The following is a 16,079-nucleotide window of genomic DNA, read 5'->3' as shown; positions in this document are numbered from 1 at the left end:
TTCACTTTGTCTTAATCATGATCTTGATATAAAAACGTTATGATAAATGGACCAATACAAATTTTCCAGCTTGGAATAAAGACTTCTGACATTTACTTTTCTTAAAAATTAAGAAGGTCTCTTGTAAATTATGATTTCTTGAAGTCTTGAATCGTGTTTGTTCATTAACTCAGTGTTCATTCATGTTACCATCAGAATGGAGAAAAAGGAGGTGCACTACACATCCACAGAAGCCTTTCACAGAATGAAGCCGATCACAACAATGAAGAAATCAAAAGCTCATTTATTCCAGTAGCCTCCGCCCACTCGTTCTCTCCTTCTCGCTCACACACACATACACACGGTGTAAAGCAGGGACATGACAGAAGCCGATGGATTCTTCACACTTCATTACCCCGACTCTTTCAAACCACAAAATAAGCAACAACATGAAAACGCTAGATAAACCTGCCCGGGCCCTCTACCCAAGACAACAATGCCAAGGCAAAAACCGGCTCGATTTGAAAAATTCTCTCAAAAGAGAGAGAGAGAGTAGAATTTGGCACAGTGCAAAGCATGACTTGTAAAGCTCTTTTGTGTTGTTTCACCATGTTGGGGACTAATCTGGGACTAACTCAGTAGGACAATTTAGATATAGACCCCTGAAGAGGTGCCGTCGTTTTGTAGTCAGCATCACAATGCCACATTAGGAACCCGCTGGTTGTCCGTAGGGGAAACACGCCCTGTGGTAAACAAAATCTGGCAAGTTTGTCACCCTGCATGTCACTGGACCCTCTGAAACAAGAAACGGAACCACTGCAACCTGCAACAGATCAGTACAGTTTGAGTAGCTGCAGTTATGTGTAATAGTAATCATGTAATAGTAGTAATACTAATGGAATATCAGACTCTGTCCAGTCAGTACCAAGTACAGCACGAAATACGCTACTTCTAGGGGTAAATTTCAAGCCACGTCATCTACTATGGCTTTTTGTGGGCTTGTCGTCATGTGTGTAACACGGTAATGGCAAAAATGCAGCGTGCCGTGCTGTAAAGCTCAGAGAAACTGAGCAAAGCTGGAATTTGCAGAGTGCCAATGCCAGTCAGAGGATCCAGGCAGTGGTATTTGAGGGAGAAATGTACACAAGATGAATTGTACTGGGTTTGAAACATTTCAGCTACCTGCAGGGCTCAACAGTGGGGATTTTCAAAAATGCCATTCATTTTCACCCACAGAGGAAAAAACGACTTAAACCAGGAGACTATAATTTAAGGGCATGATGCCGACTACAGGATGAGGCACAATTCCACAGTAGAGCTGCATAAATGGTCAGAAATGCAAAACCTTAATACTGCAATTTAGACCTCCCAGACTTAGATTAAGGCTAAGCCTAAACTGAAACAGCTTCCAAAAGTGGTTCTTCATTAAATCTATGATTAGTTGTCCAGGACTAGGCCTCCCAGAACCAGATTAAGGCTAATTCTGGCCTGAAAGTTTCCAAAAGTGGTTCATCAATGAAACTACAATTCATTTGGCAAAGATTAGGTGTCCCAGACCAGGATTAAAGGCTGTGTCCAATTGTGGGGTGGGCAATGTGATAATATTTTAACGTATTGTGATAAGTGGGGCAGTGGTGGCTCAGCGGTTAGAGCGCTGCGATATCGATAACAGGGTTGTGGGTTCGATTCCCGGGCTCGGCAAGCTGCCACTGTTGGGCCCTTGAGCAAGGCCCTTTACCCTCTCTGCTCCCCGGGCGCTGGAGTTGGCTGCCCACCGCTCTGGGTGTGTGTGTGTACTCACTGCCCCTAACACGTGTGTGTGTGAGTGTGTGTTCATTACCAGATGGGTTAAATGCGGAGGACACATTTCGCTGTACAGTCCACACTGTACAGTGACAAATACGTGCACCTTTACCTTTAAGTATTATTGTGATTTACAATAAGCTTTTCTGAGAACGCTGACCAACTGCACTTTCCTTTACAGGTAGTGTAATTAGTCCTGTTTAACTGAATGGAAGGCAAATTTGATAGAATTCTTTTTTTTAAATATGCATCTTTTAGCCTGTATGACAAAATATCACTACAAATATTATATGTCAGGAAAATGTTTTTAAATATTGTGATCTAACATTTTTATCATATTGCCCAGCCCTGGTTTCCAATAGCATTTCACTGCTGAAACTACAATTCAGTGATCGAAGACTAGGCTTCCCAGAACCAGATTAAAGGCTAAGACCAAAAGAGTTTCCAATACTGAAACAAGACAGTGGTGTTCAGAAATAGAGTGTTCCTACAAACTCTCGTATTGTAATAACCCTACTTGAGAGGTCTACTAAGCAATTAGTAGCTGTGCTAGTCCTCATTTTTATACAAGCTCTAAAGTGCAATCAAAAAAAACAAAAAATGTCCAGATATCTTATCGTCTTGTTGAAGCTTGTGGTGCTCGAGTTCATTTTTTAATTACATACTATATACAGTGTTCAGAACTCCTGAGCAGATGTTTAGAGAGGTTGTCCCTCAAGTGAATTTATTGGATCAGGAGATATTTCACAGTTTGCTGTTCTTTTGGAACTGTGAGACCAGGCTCAGCACTTGCTCTGAAGCAGTGATGACTTTGTTCTGCAGGTAGGTGGCGCTGTTGGTGCTGGTCTCTTGCAGGAAGTAGCGGTAGTTGACCATAATACCACACGAGTTGGCGATGCCCCTTTGGCTGGTGTCTGCGAGCCAGTTCAGCCGCCACAAGACTGCGCCGTTCTGCAGGTGGAAATTGGCGACGGGGTTGAGGGCATAGCCCCGCCTCTTCTCTCCGTACAGGTACCAGGCGCAGAGCCGCATCAGCACGGGCTCTAGAACGCACAGCAGCCGCTCAGAGCGCAGCCATTCTCCAGAGCCAAGAAGAGTACGCAAGGTCTCCAGAGCTGCTGCCCCGGGGGTAGCACCAGTCACCTCCTCAACCACCCTCCACTCCTGCTCTGTCAGAAGCTCGGCAGCACGACCTTCCTTTCTGTACTGGCCCAGGAAGCCCTGCAGCCAGGACGCAAAGCCTGGGATGGGCGACAGGCTGGAGAACTGGGCCATGTGAGGGAACTCGCTCTGTGGAGATGGAGACAAAGATGCAGATGTGGTTAGTTAAAGATTCAAAAGGTTGCTGCCCACCGCTACATAATGGAGGATAACATCTGGACTATTTCCTCATCAGTTGACGTACGGTTAGTAACAGAACCAGAAGTGTAATTTATCAGCATAAAATGGCTTTTATTAGACAATTCACTTGTTTTAACTAAGGGCTAACACTATACAAGTACACTATATGGACAAAAGTATTGGGACACCTAGACATTACACCTACAGAAGTTGTGTGACTTCCCATTCTAAACACATAGAGCCTCCCCCTTTCACAGCTCTAACAGCAGCAGGTTTGGAGCTCTGCACTCTGAGCTCAGCATTCGGCCACTCATCCTCGCTCTGTAACTTTATGTGGTCTAACAGACACTAGGTGGCTGAGTTGCTCTCTGTGGCTCCTAGATGCTCCCACTGTTCAATAATACCACTCACAGCTGATGGTGAAAGATCTAGGAGGGAAGAACTGCCGCGTCCCAATACTTTTGTCCGTATAGTGCAGGTCTGTCCCCCTTCTCACGGCCTTGGACTTAATCTCTCTCACTGTCTCTCAGCCACCCTCTGATGTTCTGATGTTCTCCACCTCTCTCATGTCCATCTTTTCTCTCTCTCTCTCTCTCTCTCTCTCTCTCTCACCCTCTCTTTATCAAGCTGTCTCGCACCATACTGCATACGGCAGCAAACTAAGCCAAAAGGTATCAGACTAGGCCCCAGAGGGGAGAGCGGGTTTAAGCCTGTTTTTTCGGCGGGAGGGGGGGGGGGGGGGGGGGGTTATCCCTCAGCTTCTCTCCCTCATTCATTGCCGTGTTCTCCATCACATCCTCAGAGAAAGTGAGGATAATCGTGTCTGGGGGTCACTTTCTATTCATCAGCTCAATTTACTGCAAATCCTTGGTCAGCAGGCTTTAAAGAAGCGAGAGTGAGACAGATTCCAAGCGTGCGCGAGAGAGAGAGAGAGACAGAAAGAGAGTGTGAGAGCCAAAGAGTCCCACGAGTGCAATGCTGAAAGACAACTAGACACTCTTCTCCTCCTCCTAAATCACACCCTGACCCACCCCACCCCCCCTCCACTCCGCACCCCTCCCCTCTCCGTCTTCCATCCATCAATGTAGTGGTTCCCCAGTGGCAGAGAGTCACCTTCATTCCTCCCGCTTGCAGTGGGACACACTCGCGCACCCCGCACTCCATTACAATACTATTTACATGAGCACCTGCAGTAAAACACTCTCGCCAATAGCACAGGAGTTTGCCATGCAGCACCCTTATCGACGGCACACCTTACACAGACCTCCTTCACTGCAGCACCAGCACGAATCTATGCCACTATGAACCATTTGCATGAAATAATGCCTATCAGCCCTATGTTTGCTCCCCTCCATCCCATTTCCCCTCCAGCAGCAGACCCTGCTCCCTCGCTTCGCTCTCAGAGAGAACAGCCACCCTGCAGGCCTCCTATGAGAGCTCTTAACAGGGCTTAACCTCCATTACACAAACAGCCGCCCTGCACTTTATTTCATCAACATTTTCCATGAAGCAAAAAGTCATTTGAATCTATAAACCTGAGAGCCACTTGTTTTTTTTTTTCCCCCTTCTTTCACCCTCATCCCCTCATTCAATTCCGCCCTCATCCAATAAAGCGACTGCTCGGCTCTCAGACATGCCATGTTTTCCCTATCTTTCCATGTTATTGAGGTTGACAGCTGAGATTTCATTAGTTTTCCTTTGGTTCTCCCTCTCTCTCGCAGACGATGCTGAATTCCACTCTTGACTCTTGGTGGCGCAGTTCAGTTGGGCATGTATAGATCTGAGAAGGCCCTGAGTAGACATCTATGATGCTCAATCTTTAGGCCTTTTAGCAGATTAGGTTTTTTTATATGGGTAAACAAATCACTTCTGTCCACTGAAGTGCCTCATCTTTGCAGACTTCAAGCAATCAGAGAGATAACACAACCAGCCTTTGCTGCGCAAATCAAGCAGTTCGGATCCACAGATTGCTCAAGAGCGATAGTGGTCCAAGCCCAAGTTCTCTGAAGTCAGACAGTTACTGCCCACAGTTTATTGATTTTAATTAATAGTGTAAATGTAAACATTGGGGGAAATCAGTGGTTTATTCTGTGTCGTGTTAAAACCCCGACCACTAGATTGCAGTGTTGTACTTTCTGAAGGGTTCAGACTCCAGCAGACAGCACTGCCACTGAGACCTGAGGATTGCCGATTTGCAGCCAGAGCCTGATACAGCACAATTGGCCTTGTTCCTTCCAGGTGGCTGGCTGGATGGCCAGCATGGGCATCTGCTAGCTGCATCAGAGCTAGCTACCCAGCATGCTGGTTGCCCAGTGATGTTGCAGTGGCAGCAGTTCGAAAAGAGGTGGTGGCCGGTCGTGCATGTGTTGAAGAAAGTATGCGTCAATCCTCACCCTCCCAGTGTTGGGAGAATTACATGTGATGGGGAGAGAGTACTAATGAGTGGGTTGGAAAACTGGCTATTTAAAGTGGGCCAGAACATAATAGGATGAAGATGAATGAAGGTGTTACAATATTACTAATGACCTATTTAATACTATGACAGTTAAAAAAAAATTCTGTACGTTTATAAAATGCTTACAGTATCACAATATGTTGAATTGTAGACTCTGTGTCATATCGACACCCTACTGCTTACCATTACTATATTGGGCATGGCTACTATACTAGCCCACACAGCTTCAGGCAAGCATCTCTCTCTGGCACTGTCGTTTAACTGAAAATACTTGACATTTGGATGCAGAAATAGGGCATGCGCTCAGTTCATCAGAGACTACACATCATCCTATCCTTGCTTTCAGCTACTAGATACTATGGTATCTGTCAGCTTCAGTTCATTTGGTTCAGAAAGCGGTTGACTATACGGACAGGAGTGAAAAAGCCTGACCTCAGCATGTCTAACGGTGCGGTTGACGGTAACAAGCTGAATAGTTTGTCCCTCAATCGAGAGGCTGAACAGCTCTCATGCTATGTGTGGGTGGGCCACTTCATCCCTCTTCAGATCTGAAAATGCTCAGTGTAACCCCATTCCGCCAGTGGCCCTTTCTCTTCCGCGTGGCAGGAGTGCAGTCTACATGTAGGGGATGGTCTGGATGTTCGAAACCTTCATGTTGTTTCAGTGTAACAGAGTACTTTCCACCAAGGAGAGCAAAGCCTGTGATTCTTCTTCGCTCACACAAACCTGCAATTCGCGGACCACCCTCTTGATGAGGTAATTGCCCAGCTCCACCCCCTGCAGGCCAGCCTGTGTGGAGGAGATGGAGTAGAAGATGGCAGTGTTGATCTTCTGCACCTCTTCTATCGCATCCAGAGTTGCAAACTCTCTCACGATGCACTGGCAAAAAAGAACAAGGACAGCAGACTAGTCAGATTTAAGATACTGCATGTGTAGATCTCCATCGATCTATCTATCTCCATCTATCTATCTATATTCTGTAATATAATCTATAAATAATAATAATAATAATATATAATCTGTAAATATTAACAGTATGCAGTCAAATAATGCTATCACTTTCACTTTACTCTGAATTTTGGAGCTCGATGTTGGACAAACTGGCAAGTTTCTCACTGTCATTTTGGACCCATCACCCAGATTTCTGCCCATTTCTGCTCATTTGTACAGGCCAGCTTGTGCGAACTCCCACAGTTCTGACTGCATAAAGAAGTATGTAATACTAGCCCACACAGCTTCAGGAAAATGCATCATTAAGATGGACAGCATTAAGCCAAAGACAGCCTTTACTTACAGTTTAACATATTAGAAACAGTGTTGCTGATAAATGCATAGTTCTTGTGAGTGATTTTTCTATTTAATAAATAATAATAAACAAAATGTTTATGTTCTCGGTTTCTTACTTGGATGTTATCCGAAATGTCCTGGGTGAGCGCCACGTGCAAGACCACCAGTGGTTCTCCAGGCATGGAGGCGTGGGTGAAGGCATAGCAGCGTCTGTAGGGCCCAACTCTGCGCTTGATGTCTGTCCAGTTGCGCACTGGATGGACTGCCTCATATCTGTAAGACCAGACAGCCAAGTAATTATTCAGGTTACTGCAAATTAATCTAATGCTAGGGGGCCTTTATACCCCTCTAGCCCATGCCTTGCATTAGGCATGGTACCAATAGATTCATGTTTATCTGCTCCAGAAAGTCCTATTCTATTAGCAGTGCTTCTCTACAGGGACTAGACATGTGTGTCAGCAATGTGTCCAACTTAATAAAGGAGCTGAATGCATTCATTAGAATAGGTGTGTATGTGCGTGTACTTCTTACTGGCTGATCTTCTGTAGGAGCTCACAAGGGGACTGCCAGGTGATTCTCTCCAGCCGGAGCAGCCCAACAGAAAACCACTCAGACAGGAGGCTCTTCAGAGTGCTGTTAAGTTCCTGAAACACAAACACACACAGAGAATTATACATTCAATGCACAGAACATCAAAACCATCTGTCTGTACAGCCAAGTCCAGCCATAAATAAGATGACTAAATACAGCATCCTGTTATCTGATAAGCCTTACAGAGAAACTAATGAAATCAGCCTCTAATACGCCAATGAAAGAGCCTGCTGAAAAGAGCTAATTCAACACGAATTTCATTTTCCCCTGGATTATGTTATATTTGCATGTCCCAGCTAACGTCCCCTCAGAGCCTTAATATTTCACAGACCGTTCCTGATTGTATTCAGCCTGGCGTTCCGGGTTTCAGAGCTAGACCCAATCATCTCTCTCTGCCGGCTGCTGCGTTTCAGGCCTGTTTGTTTGCCTGCCCTACAGGTGGGTTTATTAGAAGTGCTCCACAAGATGAAGGAGAGATCAGAGGTAAACACACTGGTCTTTCGGCAAGGAGCTGTCCCAGTCCATGTGAACAGTGGTATACACTGCACCCTTAGGCACACCTATCGGCAAAATCAGCTTGAACATTTCCATGTCCACATGGGCTCTACCTGAAGATAACAAGCTGAATGGAAATGTCGCCCAATCAGACCATCCCCTATATACACATACACACACACACTTATGCACTATATGCACTCACAAAGAGTGCACAACAGCCTACAGCCTAAACTTCGCTCAAAGAGTGCGTCTCTGTCCTGCACAGTTTCCTGCTGTAACACACCACAACCTCAACTCAAGGATATCAGCTGATTAGCTGGATAGGGTGCTTTGGGAATAGGGTAAACACTAAAATGTGCAGGAGGGGGGCCTCCAGGACAAGGGTTGAGAACCACTGAGTTAAAAGATCCCAGTCACAGCCAAATAAGATGTTGGCAGCAGCAGATTTACTGAGCATCGGGGGAAAAAGCAAAAACAAAAGTAAGCTTCAGCTTCAGAAAAAAAGGCAATAAAGCCCAAACAGGAACTTTTTCCATCCGCAGCAGCAACAGCAGCAGCAGCACTGCACCAGCCAGCAGCAGGAGCGCTGCCCAGGAGGAAGAGGAGCACAGGGGACAGCAGGCCATTTCCCACAGCAGCTCGGGTACGGATATAGTCTCCCTCACTTCACTTTTCTGTCAATCACAGGCCTCGTCTAAGTGCTATCCCTGGCCCACGGCCCCCCGAACCAGGCACATTTCCACTTAACTTTAAAAATTATCAAACCCACTTTGGACAGAGAATTTACTTCTAAGCACTTACTGGATGTTATTCCACTTTGCACGCAAGGGCAGCAGGCAGCACTTAAAATTCTGCACCCAGCACAGTTTTCTATTTGCTTACATGGCTGAATTTCCTCCAGGGGCCGGAGGTAAATCAAGGAAATCACACGCGGATATATGGCATCATGCTCCGGGCCCAAACTTTCAAAACTGCAACGTTCTCATATGTGTGCACACGTTCACGTTCTCACACACACACACACACGAATTTCATCAGAGCAGAAACACAACGCGATGTGCATATATCCAGCCTATCCAACACAGGCCAAACTTAGCAGCAAGGACAACTAACGGTTCGGTTGGCCTAGATGTTGATTAATCCTTCTGCAGCGTTTCTGAGCCTTTTTTTTCCCCCTCCTTCTTCTTTCCTGCCATGATGTTCTTAAAAGTCATGTCCTGCTGCCACTTCTCTGCTTCCAGCAAGAGAGAGATCCAAATTCTGCCCCTTCTCACACAAAGCAGCAGCGAGAGAGGAAGAGTCAGGGACAAATCTGTACTTCAATAACCTTGCGGCTCATCAAAACCCTTTGAAATAGAGGCTGTGCGGTTCTCAACTGTGGTGACATGACGGAGGGCAGAGCAGAGAGGGGTGAGGAGAACGGATGAAGCAATGGGGGGGACTAAAAAAATAAATAAATAAAAGAAACTTTGAAAAATCAAAAGTTTTTAGTCTGCACTTGTACTTATTTCTTCTGGAGATCATCAGAGGCCATGCGAGGGTCGTTTCAGAGAAATACTGTACAGATGACAGACTGCCTGTCTGCACTTATTCAACAGCCGAGACTGTTTGAGCCGGCACACCGTCATTTTATCATTTTGCCATTTCACATTCTACTGCCAAAGCGTAGTAGTGATCATCAATTCCCAATCAATACCAAGTGCTGATAATCACCGGTGCAGTGGAACACAGCAAAGCTCATGGCTCTGCAGGAGTTCGGTACAACAGGCTAGGGTTTCTTTCCATTGATTTTGAACCGACAGTCGTGCAAGATAGCACCTAGTGCTGCGTAGCAACATGGCTGCGCATGTTGGCATCCTCTGAGTTTCCGCTTCACACACCCTGCAGCTGTCCAACAGCTCCGACACAGAGATTTCATGAGTTGAAATATGATGGGAAAAGACAGGGATGTCCCTAAAATACCAGGCATATTTCCAACTATCAAACCCACTTTGAAGGATGTGAGAATTTACTTCTCTGCGCTTACTGTTTTCTATTGTGGCATGTTCCACAATTTCATGAGAATCGTATTGAAATAAGATGTAAAGGTCGCTTATATATATATATCTATCTATCTATATATATACACACACACACACACATACATACACGTATATCTATATCTATATACCTGTTACCATAGAAATACTTATAAATCCATTACCATACCCACAATACCATGCACAATCAAACTTTACTAGTTAGGTCTACAGGGAGGGGCAGCGTAGCTTTTTGTTCATTCATTCATTCATTTTTTTTTGTTGTCATTTTTCATACACACACACGCGAAGTTTACTGCCGTCATAAGACAGAATATCACTGACTGTTGTGTTTCAGGTGTCGGGTGCACATGCAAAATCTCTACAGAGAATATCCGTAGCCCTCAGTACACTTTACAACAGAACCAAAGCAGAACTTTAAACCCTATTTCATGCTCCCCCAGAATCCCTGAACAACCCAGGCAAAAGAGGATCAGCGTGTTAAGTGCATATAGCTTTGAACTTGCTGCAGAGCTAAAATGACTTACAGCCACGAAGCCGGCACGCAGCCCCTATACTCAGCTAAGGGGGAAGATTGCTGTGTTTCGAAAATCCACGGCAATGACGGAAATGTTTATCCTGATTAAGGCCACAGCGTCCCGCCATTTAAGACCGTCTACAGAATTTCTGAAGCCACTGAACGTCCAAGGTCAAGCATCCTGAACATCCTGAAAGAATGCCTGGATCCCTCTTTAGTCTTCTCACTTGTTTTAGAGCTCTGCCTGGCTCGGTTTCTCCAGCACAGGCCTGTTGTTACTGTCGGGACGCTGCAATACTTGGATTTTGCAAGAGAAACCCAGTCAAACTTAAACTGATGAGACAAACTGGGCTAAATGTTTTCTCTCATGATCTCCAATGGCAAAATTGGATTTCTCAAATTGTGCTTCACCCAGCCCAGCTGTGAACATCAAACACAGCTCCGGTCTTGCCCCGGCGCATCTCTCCAAGCAGGGAAACAGTGTGATGCGTGAGGCACGGTCTAGTCTGAAGTGCTTTAAATCATTTTACAGAGCTTTTGAAGTTCCTTTGATTTCGTCTCCATGTCAATTAGGAGTTCAAACGTCTCTATTGACATCGCACCACTTAATCATCCTCCGGCTTCTGCTTTTTAATGGTGCCTTTAAGAAAATTAAGATGTATGATTCAGCCTGAATCTGAACCTGCGGTTGAAGAATACAAATGAAAATCACCCTGTAAATCAATAAGACTGAATTTCTGAAGAAATAACCTTGACAACGTGAGCCTTCGACAGCAAAAACAAATGACCCGACGCTAAAGCTACATCACAAGGTCACTCTCGGCCTAGTCTCTACTCAGATCAGCTGTTCAGACTGTAAGTGAAAGCCTAAAGCTTTCAGGAGTACCTCAAAAAATGAGCCAAATGAAAGTCAGGACATAGGAGATGAACTTTTTGGTCTTTTTTTCCCCATTAGTCCATTAGTTTCCCCAAACACAACTCTAGCTACCCCCAAAAAATAAGTTGACACAGCATACTGCAAACTTACAAATGCCTTCTGCAACTCCGCTAATCTATAAAGAGGCCAAATAATACCTGGAAGGTGAGACACCAAACGAAGAAAAGAAAGGGGAGGGGAAATAAATAAATAAATAATAAAAAAAGATGGTATGCTGAGCAAGGAATTTCTCTGTTGGTGAGCCATTAGATTTTCAAGCTTAGGCAACATTCACACACTGGAAACGACCGCTCCATCGCCTCCTGTCCGCAGAATTACCAGATACAGGATAGATATTTTGCTGATCCACCATCCAGACCGTCTCACAGAAAACGTAACTGAAAACCATATCAACCACATCCCCACAACAGTGCAGGAATTATGCCTTAATACCAGGAGGGGAAACGGCCATCCGAGATAAGCTAACAACTCCCTAACAGGTGCTGCTTAAAACCAAGTCACGCACATAATACAATGATAAGAAATCGAATTAAGCTATGGTCTGTATTCAGTGCAGCACTATTAGCTTAAAAAAATAACTGAAATTAGGGCATATGGTGTGCTCAAACAACAGCCAACTACAGTAGACTGAAAATGAGCATGAAGGTTTTAAACTGATCCAATTTAAGCTCAGGTTAGGTCCGACTTTAGCATTAGAAATACCTCAACTTCAAAATTAATAAATACATAAATAAATAAGTATTGGCATGCATTATCAATATACAGCTCTGGAAAAAAATTAAAAGACCACTTATTTTTTTCTCTTAAATTTGCATCTGTGTGTGTGGCAGCCTTTATTCCCCCCCAAACATTTAATCAAACAGAGCTGAGTTCCCTGAATTTGCAGACTATGAATGGCATGAAGTCCCAACAGCAATGTGAAAGACTAGTGGAGAGCCTGCCAAGACATGAAAGCTGTGACTGGCAGTCGATTGGTAAACCAAATGGAAATGTTTCATTTTCATAAAATGCTTGTGTTGTTTAATTTGAATAATAATTGTTTTTGAGAAGTTGTCATTTCTGCAACTAAATGCTAAAAAAATAAGATACCACTTATTTTTTTCTTTTAAATTTGTATTTCTCTGTAATAGCAATTATTTATTTTACTATTATTATTATTATTATTATTTTTATTTTATTTTATTTTTATTTTTTTTGGGGGGGGGGGGTGTTGTCCACGGTTTATAAAATACAATGCAAACGTTAATGCCCTTAAACACACTGCCTGTAAACAGTCAAACCAGAGAAACTGATCATGTAGGGTGGTCTCTTCATTTTTTTCCCCCCAGAGCTGTTCAATAAAAAACATACATCTCCAAAATTCACTTTACAGGACAAGGCAAAAATGACCTAAATTTTGAATGGAGGTCAATGTAAAATAATGAGTGTATCACTTAGGTCATTTCTATCAATCTATAAATCCAGAATTACTGATACAGTGTAGAGAGCAGCTACAGCGTTCAAAGGTATACATCACGGTCACGCAAAAACATCATGTCTCTTAAATGTTAGCTTAACCTCCCTCCTGACCTTATCTAACCTTCACAGAAAGCCAATGTAAAAAGATTTGGGGCATTTCTATTGGTGGATTCATTGTGAAATTCTGATTCACATTATGTGTAGAAAAGAAAACAGCAAAAATGATATTCAACGTTTCTGCATGACAGTGATGAGTGAGGTACTGGCAATTAACATTTCCAGAGCATCAATATAACCAATTATATCATGGTGGATAGTTGTGACACTCTGGTATTTAAGATTTCCTGAGTATTTTCAAATCATAATCCATAGATCTACTCAAGTATAACGTGAGGAACTCAATCCGGCCTGGTTTATCATCGGTTCTGCTTCGTGTCTGGTCACACTTCTGACTCTGGTGCTGGATGTACTAGATTCAAGCTTTTCTCCCCAGACTTGACTGAACTCCTCTCTGGACATAACCCAGACCGGTCTACCTCAGCACACACTCCAGCACAGCACATCCACCACTGCTCTATATATTTATTTACTCCACCTACTTAGCTGGACCTGAATCACCCAGCCTTCATACACATATGCACTTACTGCCTATGCAACCTGTCTCGTGCCTTGTCTGTTGTTCTTGCACTACTGTATGTCCTACCTATTCTGCACCGGAGACTTAGCCTAACTGTGTAATAATAGTTAAAATGATAAAATGATTACTTTTCTCCTCTAACTTACTTAAAGCACACTTATGTTATATTTCATACATAGCCTGTATTATCATATTTTATAATTATCATACATAACAACACTAGTGTGATAATTAAATAATTACTTACCATAAATATTTATTAAATAAACACTCACTAATCAATAAACATTCATGGTAATGAATTTCATTTCATTTAATGATCACATTAGTGTTGCTGAAGTCTCACAGACTATGTATTAAATATGATAGCTCTTTAAAGCCAAGTGTAAGTGAACCCTGACTGTGAAGGCCTGTAAGCCTCAGTCAATGCAAGTGTATATCAAACTTAGCAAATGCTTTATCTGTATAAAAATCTATAAATGTAAATATTTAATGTAGATATTTGAAATTACTATGTCTTTGTCTATAGCAGATTTAGGGGAGTTACATAGAAGAGCCCAAATGCCATAAATGTGAGAGGAAATTCAGGCCAAGCTATTTTCTGCCCACCTCGTGATTGCGCAACAACGCTTAGAGGGGGCACACCGAGGCTCAGGCATGAAGTAGGGTAAAAGTCGCCCTCTCTGCTGTGACCTGCTGTTATTTACACCCCTAGAGCAGCTCAGCGTAATGGAAACCAGGGCCTATGTGGGTGAAAGGCGATGCCTGCGTCATGCCAACAGGTCCAAGCACATGATCACTTTCCATACACCACAAAAGGCATCACCATTAAAACTGGACCTAACTGACCACTGGCACTACCTGACACCTGGCATGTTAACTAGTGTAACTAGCAGCTACTTAACTAGCTGTCTTTCCAGTGTATTTACCCTCATGTGAGGACTGTCAGTCAGCTTAGAAGATGTAATGTCAAGGAGATCTGCACGGAGGTCCACCAAGAACTTCACCCCGCCCTCTACCCTGCTTATATGGCCCAGTAAATGTCTGTATCTGGGGGTCAGGATGTAACGCAGCCGGTCCTCCGCCTGCAGCACCGTGGCCGAGTCCCTCAGCTGCGTGTCCAGCAGCTTCACGGCCAGCTCCGAGACCCCTCGGTGGTCCACTCCGAACTCCCTCGACAGTTTGTCGAGAAACGTCAGTTTCTCCTCCCGGTCCAGCTTTCTGTAGAAGTACATGAACTCCAGGCTGCTGGAGTCCGGCGGCGGCGGGGACTTGTCTCTGGTCTCGTAGCTGGGCAGGGGGATCACGGTCCTGCGCAGGATCTCCTCCATACTCCTCATGTCGCCGTTCAGCCCAGCGGAGGAGCACTGCGGCCGAGCACCTCCACACTGCCTCCCTCTGAAGCTCTGGACGCCCGTCAGAACACACCAGTGACGCCAAGCTCGGAGAGGAATGCTGAAGCGGGCTGGAGGCATCATCATCATCCTCCTCATCCTCATCCCCCCCGATCACGATCACGATCACCAGCCCCTGCCCCTGCCCCTGCCCCAGCTCAGCACCAAAATAAACCCCCTGACCTCCGGCACGTCGGGATCGTTTCCGGTGTCTTAAAGGGGAAGGGCGCGTTTTATCATTCCTCTGTTTATTCCTTTTTTATTTTAATTATTTAAAGTCTGAATTATTAAATAACCGCAATAAAAATCCAAATATTAAATACTCAAGTGTTTGTACGAGTCTCTGTCTACAAAACTTCAAATAGGAGACTTTTATTTTGTATAATATTTGATACAGGGACAGAAAACGTGTATTTTTATTTCCTTATTTATTTATTTAATTCATTATATTATATTATATTATATTATATTATATTATTTTATATTATATTATATTATATTATATTATATTATATTATATTATTTTTCATACTTTAGCAACACTAGTATGCTAATTAAATAATTACATACCATGAATATTTATTAAATAAATACTCATTAATCAATACACATTTATGGTAATGAATTTAATTTAATTTAATGATCACATTAGTCTTGTTGAAGTCTCACAGACTATGTATTAAATACAGTACACTTGGCTCTAAAGAGCTAAGTGAACCCTGACTGTGAAGGCCTGTAAGCCTCAGTCAATGCTAGTGTATATCAAACAGTACTGAAATAGGTTGTTTTAACTAAGCAAATCCTTTATCTATAAATACAAATAGGTAATTATCCCTCAGTAGGTGACTCTCTTTCGTCCGCTTGGTGTGGAACAGCGAGCTGAATAATAAAGTAAATATTCAATGTAGATATCTGAAATTACTATTTGTACTAAAACAAATAGTTGTAAATATTTTAACTGACTTTATTAATTCACTTTTATATATTTGTCTGTGTAAACCGCTGCATGGCTCTTTTTAGATGTCAACTAGGAAATGGTTAATATTTATAATATCAGATCTGAATATTAACATAAATTAACACAGAAATGCCCCACAATTGCATAGTATTAAAAATTACATTAGGTTTTAATGAAAATGAGCA

General features: G+C 43.4%; 1 protein-coding gene across 1 annotated transcript; it reads right to left on the bottom strand.

Annotated features, from left to right (window-relative positions):
* Window positions 1-263: 263 nt before the first annotated feature.
* Window positions 264-15,072, bottom strand: mlycd (malonyl-CoA decarboxylase). Its single transcript, XM_072695475.1, has 5 exons — window positions 14,472-15,072; window positions 7,397-7,509; window positions 6,982-7,138; window positions 6,305-6,457; window positions 264-3,072 (listed from the first exon to the last, which is right to left on the bottom strand). The coding sequence occupies exons 1-5, from the start codon at window positions 15,039-15,041 to the stop codon at window positions 2,527-2,529; spliced, it is 1,539 nt and encodes a 512-aa protein (XP_072551576.1). The 5' UTR covers window positions 15,042-15,072; the 3' UTR covers window positions 264-2,526.
* Window positions 15,073-16,079: the final 1,007 nt, after the last annotated feature.

The sequence above is a fragment of the Salminus brasiliensis genome, chromosome 13, assembly GCF_030463535.1.
Source record: "Salminus brasiliensis chromosome 13, fSalBra1.hap2, whole genome shotgun sequence".
In the NCBI taxonomy this organism is placed as follows: domain Eukaryota; kingdom Metazoa; phylum Chordata; class Actinopteri; order Characiformes; family Bryconidae; genus Salminus; species Salminus brasiliensis.
Note: the sequence above shows the minus strand (reverse complement) of the source record. Positions and strands in the feature narration are given on the sequence as shown.